The sequence below is a fragment of the Canis lupus genome, chromosome 12 (genome assembly GCF_011100685.1).
Source record: "Canis lupus familiaris isolate Mischka breed German Shepherd chromosome 12, alternate assembly UU_Cfam_GSD_1.0, whole genome shotgun sequence".
In the NCBI taxonomy this organism is placed as follows: Eukaryota; Metazoa; Chordata; class Mammalia; order Carnivora; family Canidae; genus Canis; species Canis lupus.
The window spans coordinates 15,391,866-15,407,734 of NC_049233.1; the positions used below are offsets into that span (position 1 = coordinate 15,391,866).

General features: G+C 40.1%; 1 protein-coding gene across 3 annotated transcripts in view; it reads right to left on the reverse strand.

Moving 5' to 3' along the window:
• Positions 1 to 8,883: 8,883 nt before the first annotated feature.
• ADGRF1 (adhesion G protein-coupled receptor F1) overlaps positions 8,884 to 15,869 on the reverse strand; it is a 133,984-nt gene continuing 126,998 nt past the window's right edge. For 2 of the 3 annotated variants that reach the window (XR_005367801.1, XR_005367802.1), the window contains 2 exons: positions 10,688 to 11,063; positions 8,884 to 9,366 (listed from right to left, as the gene is read on the reverse strand). Coding sequence is in view for 1 of the 3 variants with exons in the window: in XM_038554261.1 (XP_038410189.1) it covers positions 9,356 to 9,366; positions 10,986 to 11,063 (89 nt within the window). In the remaining 2 variants the exon portion in view is untranslated. The remainder of the gene's footprint in view (positions 9,367 to 10,687; positions 11,064 to 15,869) is intronic. The other variant, XM_038554261.1, reaches the window with a different exon arrangement.

The window sequence follows — 15,869 nt, forward strand, 5'->3', positions numbered from 1 at the left end:
TCCTTGGTTAAAACCCTATTTCTTTCTTTAGGTGGTTACACCAACTTTGAAATGCTTATTAGCAATTAGCCACTGTTGACAGTTTTTCAGTTGCTCTTTGGGAAATCACCTCTCAACAGAAGCCAGGACCTGGTGCATCATTTGCATAGCCCAGTGCAAAATGCAAACATGGGCTCCTTGTTCAAAGAACTTCAAGACAATTATAGCAGAACATTAATCCATTCATGGGCCCTTCAAAATGTAGGACCCTGTGCAACTCACAGTTCACACACCAGGGAAGCTGGTCCTGATGGGAGTACTTGGAAAGAATTGTTTCCTGGGCTACACTGGTAGTGAATAGGGAATTATCATCCTTGGACATGAATGAAATCACAGGAAAGCCACACATCTTTTTCCATCCCTTTTTCCATACCTTTCTAGGCCCACTGAGCACTTTCTCTCAAATATAATAATTTCCATCAATCTTCTCAAGTTATCTAGAAAAGAATCTTTGGAAATCTCACAGAATTTGAATGCTATGTTTTTGGAAGGTGGATATGTCTTCCCTGATACTAGGCTTAGAGTTTGGGTAATAGCTTCCATCCATTCAACCATCCATCCATTTATCCATCCGTCTGTCCATCCATTTATTTTTTGACATAACACTTATTAGTTACCTGCTATGTGCAAGAGTTTATCCTAAGATCTGGGGAGCTCATTGAAAGCTTCAATTACGAGTGTTAATACAGGGTGCGTGGGTAATTCAGTTGATTAAGCACCTGACTCTTGATTTTGGCTCAGATCATGATCCTAGGGTTGTGAGATTGAGCCCTGTGCCGAGCTCCATGCTCAGTGGAGTCTGTTTGAAGTTATCTTAATAAGGCTCTGGGACACCTGGGTGGCTCAGTCAGTTGAGCATCCAATTCTTGATTTTGGCTCAGATCATGATGTCAGTGTTATGGGATCAAGTCCTGTGTCAAGTTGATGCTCAGTGAGGAGTCTGCTTGAGATTCTCTCCCTCTCCCTCTGCTCTCCCACACCCCAATTTGCTCTCATGTGTGCTCTCTCTCTCTAAAGTAAACAAATAAATAAAATGTTTTTTTAAAAAAGAAGGCGGCTCTGAGCCTAGCTTCTGCCCATGTGACATATAGTCTGCTTGTTATCAATTTCCTCTGGATGCTCTGTAATAATCAACCTTTAAACTTAAACTTTTATAGGGGTTTCACCTTCTTCAAAACCTTTGTGCAGTGAGGTTCCTTAGCAGCTAGCATCTTGGAGGGCCCATCATAATGGGAGTAACCTCCTTAATCTTTTTCCTCAAATACTCAACAGTACAAGCTTTCATTTGTGCAGCCCGGATCATTCCTTTACTGACCTCCAAAAGAATCTTATGCCTCACTGCCTCCACACATTTGCCTTTTCTCCTTGGTCCACATGGAAGGCCTTCCCCCCTCCTCCATCTCCTGCCACACATCCAAATGCTTCTACTTTTTCAAATTTGATGCCCAGGCATTTTACCTCATTAATCCTACTTTTATGAATCTAAGGAAAGGAAATGATGAAAGATACAGACATGCGTACTATATATTAGTATATTATTTACATTACAAAAATTGAAACGAATTGCCTCATTTTCCTAATTCTAAGAGCTGTACTTTAACACATTTCACCTCTCTAATGCATATTACAAATGATGTATTCCTAATGTAATTTTTCCTTTATCTTACAAAATGCTATTTTAAAACCATGTTTCATTTAAAAATCATTGACAACTTAAAATAAAGGAAAGTATTAATGTTCCTGTGAAATTAGGGAGTAGAGTCCACAAAATCACCCTCACTTCTGATGCCAAGTTGGAGTTTGGGGATTCTTAAGGCCACCTTCAGTTTTAATAATCCACAAAGGTTCACAGAATTCACCAAAAACTATTATACTTGGGGTAATGGTTTATTGTAGTGAAAGAATACAGGTGAAAATCAGCCAAAGTAAGACATGCATAAGGCAGAGTTCCAGAAAATTCCAAATGTGGAGCTTCTATTTGTGTTCTTCCAGTAGAATCATGGTCAGCATGAAATCCCCTGGCAACAATGTGTGACAATATGACAAAGTATTGCCAACCAGAGAAGGCCTCCTGATTCTTGGATGTCTGGAGTTTTTATTGGAGCTCAATCACATATATACAGTTGACTGCCTGTGTGACTGTCAATCCCTGTGTTACCAACCCCTCTGGAGGTAAAGCAGAGGCCACATGACTTTAAAGCCTCCGTCATAAATCACATTGTTTTGTGCACAGTGTGGCACAAAAACCCTAAAGTAAACAAAGACACTCTTATCAGGCAGGACATTCCAAAGGCCAAGAGAATATCTCCCAGTAGCCAAAGTAAAGGCCAAACCTCTCTTTGGGTAAGATTAATTCTTTACTACAGAGCTCTGCAAATGAAGGATTGGTTGAATTATTAAATACAGTACAACATCATGATGAAAGAGCATGCACCTCATTAAAATCATGTTTTGAAACTTATTTATGACATGGGAAAATTTTCTGAGCAAATTTGTCTTGCATACACCTTCTAAATTGTGTATGTGTGTGTGTATGTATGATGTCTTTTAGCTAACCTGTGATACATTTACATTCTTCTGCATTAATGATTTTTTCAGTTGCCCACATTCAGTTCCCGTGAAATATATTTTTTATTCTCCCATTCAAGTTTTGCATTTCCTTACAGGATAACAGAGACTTCTCCTTCCTTCCTATTTCTTTATCCCCATACCAGGCCTTGTGTCAATGTTTAAAACCAAAGAATGGAAAATTACCTTGGAAAGCCAATTGTACAGAGAAAGTTTCTTGGTAAGAATTCTCTGTTTCTCTATTAAATTTAATCTTTCATTCCTTCATTCACTGAGCAAACCTTATACAATTTGTGTTAGGACCAGGAGCTATACAGGTGAGTGAGCCATACATACAATCTTATATCCAAAGGGATGAGAATCTCGTGATAGAAAGAGACATATAAAGGATAAGCTACCACGTAATGACAAAGCTATCTTCTCACCTAATGAAAACCCAAGTGCTTCAGCATATTCTAATCTAGAAACTTAGAAAATCAATGAGAAATTACTGTAGCTGAGCCATAGAGATAGAGCATATATAGTAGAACTGTCATTCTTCCATGGATCCTATATTATACCTTCCAGACCACAACCAGATCCAGGATATAATATTAGGACAGGGACTCAAGCCTCTGTCATCTTATGGACACAGAATCTGAATTCTATTTTTATTCTATTTACTTTGGAATTTGACCATCTCCTCCCCTTTCAATTCTCATGTTCAAAAGGCACATTACATTATCCAAGACATTAGACTGGCAGGACAGACATCTACAGGAGACACCTTAAGTGATTCCAGGGTTTCCACATTTAATCTTTGGTAATTTTGCAGTACTTTACCTGGCACCATTTCTGGCTTTGGCATTTGTTTTGGAGCAAAACAAGCAAAACAAAATGATAAAATAGAACAACAACAAAAAAAACCCACATATTTCTTTTTCATCAACATAAGTGATTGATTGAATGGAGGAATAAATTATAAATATCCTTTAATATATATAAGTATAACACACAGGACATTAAGTGGAAAATACCATAATGTCAGGAAAAAAGCTTGTAGAAAATCAGCATATCCTAGTTGAAGAAATAAAATATCACTCCCTACACCCTCATACACAGAATCGGCCTTAAGCCCCAATATTATTTGGTTCTAGGACCCATAAAAATTGTCTTTTGGCACTGTTTCTAATGACCGTCAAGCTGCTATGAATGACATCTAAGTTATCTGTTTTCATGCAGTGTTAGGTGTTTTCTTAAGCACTCCCTAAGTCAGCATTGTTATTGCTAAGTTAAAAAATAAGCTCCTCCTTCCTGCTCCATTCAAAGCCCAGGTGTGTGGGGGAAATCTCTACCTACCAGCCAGGCAGCGCACACACGAGCACATGCAGATACGGGTCCACAGACCAAACAGCCACCAAGAAGGAAATACTTTTCATTTTGGTTTGTCCAGAAGGGCTTGGCAAACAATGGAGAGAATTGAGATGGGAAAATACCAAAGAGCTGCTTGAAACATTCATCTATGTTTAAAAAAAAAAAAAAAAAAAAAAACGGGGAGGTGGGGGCGGGGCGTAACTAGGTGACCGGCACTAAGGAGGGCAAATGATGAGATGAGCACTGGGTGTTATACTATATGCTGGCAGATTGAATTTAAATTAAACACACACACACACACACACACAGGGAGGTGTGAGTGGCTTTGGATCACGGTGTTGAGGCGGATATATAGTCACATTAAATGAAAAGGGCCTCAGGGCAGCCCAGGTGGCTCAGTGGTTTAGCACTGCCTTCAACCCAGGGTGTGATGCTGGAGACCTCGGATCGAGTCCCACGTCGGGTTTCCTGCATGGAGCCTGCTTCTCCCTCTGCCTTTTTTTCTCTCTCCCTCTCTGTGCCTCTCATGAATAAAATCTTAAAAATAAAAAAATGAAAAGGACCTCACTTTCCTCACCTCCTTGGCCATGTTTTTTTTTCTGCCACTCCCAGAGCTACTTTTTTCCTACAGCAGATTTATAAATAAATAATAGAAAAAGCAAAATTGCTTTGATCAGAATGGTGCCCATTTTTCAAGTTGCATGAAGAGTGAAATATCTGTGAACAACCAATTACTTAGTCCACAGATTAATTGGTTAGGGTTGAGAAAATACAGGTCAATCTTCTAGTGGATTCTTTTTTACATTTTCAACATCTAATGATCAACTGAATCATTTTTAGCCTTTATCCAATCACTAGTTTTCCTGTAGACAATTTTGACATAATATAAAAGTTGTATAAAATGAGGTAAAGCCAGCCTTTCCTCTTGTCAATCAAGGGTAATACACACCCCACACACTCATGAAGGCACACTTACACACACACACACACACACACACACACAACTTCTCGTAAGTAAAACCAAGAATTACGACATGGAGTTATTTTTAATTTCAAAATTGTTGAATCGTTCCTTGGCCTTTCTTGACTCATTTTGGAAAATATGAATTCCTCAAGGGCATACATTGTGTTGTCAATTTCCTTTCTATCCCCCACAGTACCACATCATTTTGGACATAATAGGAACTCACAATATGTTAAATGGATATATACGTGAATGATTCAGAACATAACTCAATTATTAAAAGATTTTAATTAGCAAATGAAAAGGTATGTTTCAAGTATACACAATTCATATTCGAATCTAACACAATGAGCTAGCTATACCATCAAAGAATAAAACACAGTAGTTGCTGCGAAGGAGTGAGTAATCTAGCAGCTGAAAAAAGATAAAGGAGACAAAGACCAGCAAATGATAGGAAAGGTATGCAATAAGTACTTACCTGTAAAATCTTGGTGGCCACATGAATATTACAAGATTAAGAGGAGAGAGGAGCTGACCAGAGGCAGGAGCAGCAGAAATGTCTTTTTTTTTTTTTTTTTTCAGAAATGTCTTCACATAAGATATGGGTGCCTCCTACACCATGAAGAGCCAGGAAGATTTATGAAGGTGGAAGAGAGTAGGTGGGCTTTATAGATGAGTGAAACTACATGGTGAGTGGTTATGACATTTACTAGTGGGGCCTACATATTCCAAATCCATAAAAATAACACCTTGCAAGATGGCAGAGGTTAGGCAAGAACAAGAAACTGACCAGGCAAGCTGAGAAGCTGTAGGCCTGCGATGGGCTGGTATTCATGTGGAAATGCAGGTTAGGTGAGCAACACAAAGGTTCCATAGGGACGGAAACCTCACCTGCCTTGTTCATCTTGCTCACTACTATATCCCTAACTCTCTAATACTGACAACAGTGTTTAGCGCATGATAGGAGCCCCCCAGATTTTTGTTGAGTAGATGAATGAATCTTGGAAAAGGCTCAAAGTGAGTCTCAGGTTTGTATACTTCCAAGCAGAAACATTTTAGAGACCTGCAGAGTGAGTGCTATGTTTGTTTTCCTGAATGGACTGGTCTCCAGTGGTGTTTACTAAAAACACAGCCCATTTCTCCATTAGAGTAAAAGTTAAGGGGAAAAAAAACCCTCAAAGAATGTTCTTTCTCTTTCCTTCAGAAGTGCATGCAGGTAAATGTCCTTTTCTAAGCTGACCTACTCTATGCCCAGGCCCAGAAGAATGAAGTTTGATTGCTCATTCCAAAGTTTTCATGACTACCAATGTTAATACAGGTCACAAAAGTGTTCATCCCTTTACATAAAGCCAGTTATTTATTTTGCCTATGTCATCTGTGCACTCCAAGGATTGAGTACGTATGGTAGAGTTTATTGTGCATAATGGCTTCAAGTCTAGTCAAATCCCCAGATTTAGCTTTAACTAAATATAAAGAAAGGATCTGTCCCAAGATTTATGGGATGTATTTAGGAAGAAGAAATTCCCCAACTAAGAAAACATGGAGTGAGTTGTTATATCAATTCATAAGAGGAGTATAAAAGGGAGACCATGTTTTTTTATTCCTTATCCTAAAACTAAGGGTAACTGATATTTCGGTATTTTCTGAAAATGACACTGTCCTCTCGTGCTCTCCACTTCTTCCACCCAGACCTTCTACTTCTGACAAATAGAAGGAAGTAAAGATATTCTCCTCAGTACATAAATATAAGTATTTATATAAATCATTGTTCTCTCCCTCTTTTTACTTTTTTATCCCTCTTATGCCTTCATGCTTTCCAACTCCCAATAAAGGATCCCTACTTATGTGTTTGTTTTTCCTTTGTTTGCTGGCAGGTCTTACTTGTGCCCATGATCCACACATATGTAGAAATCCTTTATTGGGGAAGTAAGATTGGAGCCTGCGATGTCTGGAGGATGGCTGTGAAGGATGTATGTAGACTCAGCAAAAGACTGCCAACTATGAACTCCATGGCCAGTGTTTTAGTGACCAGTGTTTTATATGATGGCATTTCTTGCTAGGGCTAAGTCAACAGTTGATAGAAAAAGATTAACCAGAGTAGAATAATGTGATAGATACCAGAAAGTATCTCAGTAACCTCTCTCTTACCAGCGTTTCAGCGATTCTTGGATCTTAAGTAGTTTTAGAGCAGAAAGAACATGGGTTTTGGAGTGAGAGAGTTTCTGAGTTTAAATCTCACTTTTATTACTTTTTGCTACTTGTTTCTACAGAAACTTGGTCTCTTGTTTCCTCCTCTATAGAACTGAGAGGATAATTATAAGGAGTATTAAGTGGCATTCTCTGTGTAAAGAATCTGATGTCATATAAATGGGACACAAGATTTTTAAGAGAAGGCTTATTGAGTCTAACTGGTGCTGATGTTTAGTAAGTCGACTTGACTGGACTCTTTCTGGACAAGGTGAAGATGATAACCATGAGCATTCAGCTGGCATTGGCACAAGGAAAATATACCTATACCTAGGCACATGTCCAACCAGGAGGCAGAACCAGGTCTTAAAGCGAGGTGTGTGTGTGTGGGGGCTGAGTGTGTGTGAGCATACCTTATCCTAGACTCCCTGCCACCACTCCTCCTGGAAACATTGTAAGATAACTGAACACACATATACTGTACTGTAGTTTATCCAGAAGAAATATTTGCAAAGAAAAAGCTGGAATTCGGTAATGAAGTCTCACCTCTTGGAAGTAGAAGTTGCGTCCCTACCAAGGTGCCGATGATCTCAGATCTTGAACAAAGTTGCTTATTGCCACATCTATGTCTGCTCTGTAATTTTGCACATGAAACTGTTTTATCAGCTGTGCTGGAGGAGGAATCCCAGAGTTAACACGTTGATTGGAACTTCATAACACTACCAGGCCTGGCATGGAGGTGGGAGGAGGAAGGGTGTGTGTGTGTGTGTGTGGAGTTAACGCTTCTCTTGGAGTTATCTTCAGGGTCAGCATCACGATTTTCTGCATATCTACTATGATGACCAAATCAGCAGATTTGAGAGGGGTGTGAAATTTTTGTGAAAATGAAATTCATCCAGACCATTTTTATGCATATAAGTAACCATATAAAACAGTGATTTTTATTTTGAAAATTAGATATAATTCTAAGGCGCTAAAGTTATAAGATCTATACCCTCTGTATTTCATACCTAGTTCAGTCTCATAGAACATTTCCAAATTTCCTTTACGTGAATTTTTGAAATAAACACCAAATATAAGCTTGCAATGTATACAGTGGGCCCCATTTGTGGGCAGAGATAGTCATAACAGATGTATTTCAAATGTTTGACAATGATTATTTCTTGGAGAGCTGGGGGGGGGGCAAAAGTATAATAAGGAAAGGATTTTTACTTTCTATCTTATATACATTTTATATTTGTAATAAAATCAAAGCTGAAAGTAAGAATAGCTAACATATACTAAACACATATTATGTTCCAGAAATTTTGCTACACATGCACTATTTTATTCAATTCTCTTAACAACCCTGTGGGCAGGTCCCATCACTGCCTCAATTTTACCACTGAGGAAACTGAGGCCTTGGGAGAGCTAAATCACTTCCCAGGGACACATGGCTGAGTAGGAGAGCTATAAAGCAAATGTGGTATTCAGATTCTGTACTTCTGGTCACCATACTAAACTTCCTCAACTGAATAAATAAATAAAACATAAAATTCCATTTTGGGAAACAAAGAGTCAATCTCATTACCCCATAGTCACACCTCCAATACATCTTATGCTTATAACTTGGAATGAAAAGTTTGGTTCATGTAAACACTCAATCAAATGTATATAACTGGGCTGCATAACCCTTCCCAGCTCCTGCCATGCCAGGGTGAGGACAATGCACACATGTTGGTGGCAGGGTGAGAGGGGTGGGGCAGGGTGGGGGTGGGTAGAAAACAAGAAAGCCCAGAGAACGATATCTGAGGCTGCAGGCTGGCCTTCCTTAAAGAAAAACACAAAAGCAGAGGGAGAGACAAGCTAGAAAAATCTTGTAATTTGGAAAACTGAGAGCATCGCACATTAGAAGTCCTAACTAGAAGTTACAGTAATGCTTTTTGATAACTTTGAAGTCTGTTTTACATTAACAAAGTAGAATAATTAGTACTTTCTTCTGGTTTGAACTCTTCAGTATTCTTCTTTTCAAAAGCTCTTTTTGGTTTTTTTTTCTTCTGACAAATCAAGGGTCATTAAATTTTTCTATAGGATAATGAGCAAGAAAAAAATATGCATAATGGGTTCCTCTCTTTCATGGTCTTCCTGGTTTCCGCCTCTTTTAAACAAGTGTTTTCTAAGCCATCCACATAGAATGTCCCAGTATGAATATTTTGTTTGATTAAATCCCTATGCACTGACCTTCATACTCTTAAAAGTTGGAGTTTATTTTCCCACTGAAAAAGAGAAAGGAAAAAGAAAATTTAATACCTGTAGTGTACAGACACTAAACAAACTGTTCTATGGACTTTATTTAAGCCTTCCAGTGACCCTGCAAGAAAATTGTGATCTTTCCTATTTTACAAATAAAGAGATAAGAAGATAGCCTGTCCTAGGTGGCCAGTAGCAGAACTGAGATTTGAAGCTTTGTCTATGGTGTATCTTTTCTCTCAGTGCACTGCTTTGATGCAGTAACAATGTTATATGGAATCCATGCTTCATTATGAACATTAGCATTATTAATGTCACTAATAGCCACCATTTGTTGGTTGCTTAGCAAATACCAGGCAATATGCTAAAAGCTTTCAGTTTCTCTGGGCACCTGAGTGGCTCAATCCGTTGAGCATCTGATTTTTGTTTTCAGCTCAGGTCATGAGCTCATGTGTTGTGGGATCAGGTCCCTCCTCTGACTCTGTGCTCAGGGAGGAGTCTGCTTGAAAGTCTCTCCCTCTGCCCTTCCCCCTACTTGTGTGTGCATGTGCAATCTCTCAGATAAATAAATCTTTAAAAAAAAACAATAAAACAAAAAACTTTCAGCTTCTCTCACGTGCTCCCAGCTTTACATAGAGTTATTACTTTTGCTTATGGATTAAATAACGAAGGCTTGGGAATGTAACAAGTTAACACATTTAGTAAGTGTTAAAGCCAGGCCTCAAACTCTTTCTTAACAGTTATTTCACATTACCCAGAATCCCGCCATCCAGCATTAAACACTTCTCTGCTCAGAAGTGTTGGCAATAGAAAATAAAATTGAAAAAAAATCCTCACTCTCATGACCTATACACGAGGGGAGGTTCCAGAGACTGGTAATGCTTATCTTCAGCCTCAGTCTGGATCATTCCCTCCCTGAGTTCTCTAAGTCAGTGGTTCCCAAATCTGAGTGTGCGTCAGAGTCACCTGGGTGTCTTGTTAAAATATAAATCCTTAGGCCCCACTCCAGTGCTTCTGCTTTAGGTGGTCTGGGGTGGGTTCAACAATTGGCATTTCTAACAAGTTTCTGGTCGTGCTGATGCCACTGGTTGGGGATAGGCTTGAGGAATCATGGTTTTGGTCTGAGAGAAAGTAGGGCATGGGCAATTCATGTCATGGCAGACTTTAACAAGTAAGCAATTGTCAACCTAAATTCTGGAAACGATTCCGTAAATGTCACTTTGTTTTTATTCCTTTTTTTTAAATTGATGGGGAGGGAGGCTGTATAACATTCCCCACAATCTGGTGAAGCACAGGACAGGTAGGACTGGCTCCCTGGCCCAGCCAACTTCAGTAAAACAAACTCACATTATCACCAGGGCCCGGCAAAGCTTTCATGCCTCAAAGAGTTGTCCTTGGCAGTGCCCAGCAGAACATTGTCATGGAATTCACAACTGCCTTGCTCATGCCCTGTTTGGGGACATGGCTGACATCTAAGAACCAGGAAACCTTATCCATAAAAGCAATGTATCCCTTGGCAGCACATCACACTGGGGTACTCCTCTGCTCTGGTTTCAAGCATCAGGTCAGAATTCCAAAGGGGTGTTGCCTCCCATCTGGTTGGCATAAATGTAGCTGTTGGCAATGCTTTATCTCTGATTCCTACCCAGCAAGATAAGGTCCTGCCAAACCCACTTGGGCTGGTCCTCTTTGGTGATAAATTTCTCTTCTCTCAGCATGTTACCTATGAAGAGACACAAAATCAGAGAAGGGCAGGACTGGCAGGATTCTCTAAGCTTATCTCATGAATGCAGATCTGTGGTTTTACTGATGGGAAACTGCAACTCCGAGAGATGCCTGAGGCGACTGGCAGTGAGGCGTCCCAAGGACTCCTTCCCAGAGACAACCCTCCATGTCCGCGCCAGGAGGCCATTAAGGAAATATAACTAGCACACTTGGTTGGGATCGAACCAGGTGAAAGGTAGACCCATTCTGGGAAAAATTCGTTGTCATCTGTGAACAGGGGACTCTTCTCCCATCACTTATGGTTTACTTGTTCCTTAAGTCCCAACTCTTCCTCCAACCTCACTCGAGTGACTGAGAGAGTCTGAAGTAAAAGTATTTGGTAAAATTATGTCATGGTATCTTGGTACCATGGTATCCTTTTTTTTTTTTTTTTGGTTTATTTATTTTTAAACATTTTATTTATTTATTTATTCATGAGAGACACAGAGAGAAAGAGAGGCAGAGACATAGGCAGGGGGAGAAGTAGGCTCCCTGCGGGGAGCCTGATGCAAGACTATCCCAGGACCCCAGGATCACTACCTGAGCTGAAGGCAGATGCTCAACCACTGAGCCTAGGTATCCCCCATGGTAATCTTTTAAAAGACAGCCTTGGGAACCCAATATTTATCCCAGAGGGGTACATCTCTGTTCATAAAATATCAGGCACTGTGCTACTTGTGTAGGCGGAGCCCGGGGGGCTTTCTGAACAAGGGAAGTGAGGCCAGGTGGGGTAGAGCAGATTCTCCTCCCTCCGTATTTGTTCTCACCACAGGCAGGTTACCCAAACCCTGAGCCACCACTTCCTTCTCTAGAGGGGGAAAGGATATAGACCTTAGAGTGTTGTTTCGAGGATCAAAGATAATCTAGGCTGAGTCTAGCACAGAAACTGGAGTATCAAAGGCTCCATAGTCTCTATTCCTTCTCCCACCTTTTCTTCATATCACGCTAAGTGCTAAAGCAAGGCTGGCGGTGAGGTGAGGGCTGAGGAGCACCCTGCAAGCTTTCTGGTCCTTCCTGAGGAAGCTTTGAGTGCCTAGTAAGTCCCTGCTCAACATCCAGCCAGTTTTTGTTTATGTTATTTTGCCCCCTCTACCCCTAGGATGTTGGGTACAATATGTAATTTGTAAAGAGTTTGAATTAGCTCAGTCATGGAGTGTGTGGCTCTTTTCTGAAAAAAAAAAAAAAAAAAACTATAAGATTTGCTATACTACTTCCTCCGAAAAGAAGAGAAGAATACAAAAAGCTCAGAATATTCCCAACCTATTTTGTACCACGTGCTTGAATTAACTCTGAATTTGCCCAAAGCACCCAAGGATATCCCATTGATGCAGCCCAAATTCAAATAAAACACTGCCTTTCTGGCAGGTGGAAATCTCGAGCCAATCGTGGCTAATTCCTGCTTTGGCTTAGAAGCAGGCAGCCTCCCCCCTTCACCAGCACCCTTGAGCATAAACCCAGGAAATAGAGGCATTGTTTGCCATCTTGAAACAGAGCTATTATGTTCTTAGCTCCCTAAGCGCTTTTACTGTACAAAACACACTAGGTACACTGTAAACTGTTCCTAATTAGAGTAGTTGGATTAAAATGCCTTTTATTTCCCCCTGATTCCTGAGTGCATCTCAGGTGTACTTAAGCTTTGAATAATCTGTCCAGGATTTATTTCTTGGTCAGAGTCTGCCCCCTCAAGTTTGATAAAGGCAAGTACAGCACAGCCCCGCTGGCCGTCTTAACAAAAGACAAATGCTTTCCACTAAGAATCATTTGTAGGGACACAGATTTGGGACTCTTGCCAAAATCTGCATCAGTCTGAGAAACCTGCTAGGTGCTACAGAATAACTCTTCACAGCTCTTTCCTAAAATTGCTAGTTCCAGATCTAGAAGAGCTTATCCAATATAAGGCCAGGCAAAGTCTAAATTTGATTCCATTCTGTATGTTCAGTGTGAAACTTTCCCACAGTGGAATTTCTTATTCTGCATATCTATTATATTATTTTATCTTGGTAGAAGATGGGAATGAGCAAGTCAGGGTCTTTATCTACCTTGGCTCTTGTATCCTTGAAATCTCTCTTGAAATGCTTTTCTTAGCTTCCGAGGTGCTACGTTCTCCTGGTCTCCCTCCTACTTCACGGGTTGCTCCTTCTCATTCCCCTCTCTGGATCTTCCTCCTCTCCCTGTATATAGATGATGGGGTTCTCAGGTTCAGTCCTTGGACCTCCTCACTTTTGCCCTGTACTCACTGAATGATTTCATAGGGTCCCATAGGTTTAAGTACCATCTTTAGCTCAGTAGACTAGCATATCCAGTGGCCTACTTGACATCTCCAGTTGGAGGGCTCATAGGCATCTCAAAGACCCAAAGGAGCTGGCCAAAGCCACATAAGCTTGGAGAGTCCTGGGGCCTTTGAGTTCAAGGAAATGAATCAAGGGGACTTCCAACTTTTAAGATATCCCTTGCCCTCTCCAATATGCAAGAGTGCATACACACACACCCCACATTTATTTATATTTAACCACAGTTACATGGATATGATTTCAAGACTCAAAAAACTACAATTTGCTGCTTCTCGGGGAAAATCTCTGTTAACTGTTTTAGCTTCTTCTTTTGATAGTTACTTCCATTTTTTTAAATATCATGATTATAGTGTTGCATCTTGGTGTCTCAGTTTTATTGATTTCCAAACACAAAGAAAGAAGATGTAGGTCTCTTCTGGCATCCCTCAATATAGACCTCCTATCCTGTATCTTCCCAAACACTTTTATTGTTAGTATCTTGGTTATATCAAAATCACTTTTGCATTATTGGTACCCTGTCTACTATATTCACAGGTGAGCTAGGTAGTATGTTTAATTACTTTTTCTTTTCCACATATTTTGTTTCTGTTCGATGTAACATTTGCTTTTTTTTTTTTTTCACTTGCTTGGATTTCTGTGTTCTCATCAAAAATTCATCCCAACCCATCCCCAGCTATGTAAATTTCTTCTAAATAACTCTCAGATCTATTAGGTATCCTATTATTTTCATCTTCTCAAGCAATCTCTCTGCAGATCCAGCCTGTATCTGCCCCGGGCTCCACTTATTCCCACCCTGGAGGCTCCCTTGGCTCTCTCTTCCAATGCATCTTTCATTTTTGGGGACCCAAGTCTTTTTCTCTCTGGGTTTATTGCCACATTTGGGATAGTCTATTTCCCAATAGCTTTTGGGAAAAGAAGAATTGCAGGAAAATTTATGGAGAATTTCTGGTCTGAAGAGATCTTTATTTTTCCTCACACTTAATTGCTTTTGGGTTGCAATACTCTTTTCTCAATATTTTGAAACCATCCTCCGTTGTTATCTAGATGATGATGTAGCTGTGAAAAGTTTGATAATATTCTGATTTTGACCTTTTACATAAAACCTTTTTTTTCCTCCTCTGAAAATGTTTGGATCTTCTTTTTTTTCTTCTATGACCTGAAATTTCACACTGATGTTGTCTTAGTTGGTTCAGGCTGCTATAACCAAATACTGTAGACTGAGTGCCTTATAAACAACATTTATTTCTCATAGTTATGAAGGCTGTAAGTCCAAGATCAGGATGTCAGTATTGTCAGGTTCTGGCAATGGCCCTCTTCTGAAATGTAGACTGCCAACTTTGGGCTTTGTCCACACTTAATGGAAGGGGTTAGAGAGCTCTGTGGAGTCTTTTATAAGAGCATTAATCCTGGGGCACCTGAGTGGCTCAGTTGGTTAAGCATTGCCTTTGGCTTGTTCAGCTCATGATCTCAGGGTACTGGAGTCGAGCCCTGTGTCCAGCTCCCTATTCAGTGGGGAGTCTGCTTCTCTGCTCCTCCCCTCACTCATGCTCTCTCTCAAATAAATAAAATTTAAAAAAAAAAAGAACACTAATCCAATTTCAAAGATCCCACCCTCATGACCCAAACACTTCCCAAAGGCCCCACTTCATACTATTATCACTTGGAAGGTTAGGTATTAACATATGAATTTGGAGGGACACAAACCTAACTGCGGATCTCTTTTTGCCTATCATCTCCTTGAGTGTGGCCAGGACTTGTGACTTACTTCCAGCAATAAAATATGGTAAAAGTTATATGATGTCACTCCCTTGATTACGGTATGTTATATATCTCCTATCTTAAGAGCAGACTGGAGTAAGAGACTCTTCCTGAAGGCTTAAGGGCATAAGTGACCATGTTGGAGAAGCCCATGTGGCAGGAAGTATAGATGGCTTCTAGGATCTCAGGGTAGCCTCTAGCTAATAGTCAGCAAAAATTCAAGATTCTCATTCCCACAACTACAAGGAAATGAATTCTATCAACAACTTGAAAGGGTTGGAATTCCCTAGTCAAGCCTCCAGTTGAAAATGCAGCCCTTGTTTACAGTCTTTCAAGAACCTGAGCAGAGGACCCAGTTAGCTGCACCCGGACTTCTGGTCTGTAGAAGCTGTGAGATTATGAACGTGACTTTTTTTTGGTTGCTGTTGTTTTTAAAGATTTTATTTATTTATTTATTTATTTATTTATTTATTTATTTATGAGAGACATACAGAGAGAGGCAGAGACATAGGCAGGGGGAGAAGCAGGCTCCCTGCAGGGAACCCAATGTGACTCAATCCCGAATCCCAGGATCATGACCTGAGCCAAAGGCAGATGCTCAACCACTGAGCCATCCAGGTGTCCCTGGCTTGTTTTAAGCTCCTAAAAAAATTGTGGCAATTTAAAAAAATATTTTATTTATTTATTCATGGAAGTCACAGAGAGAGAGGCAAAGA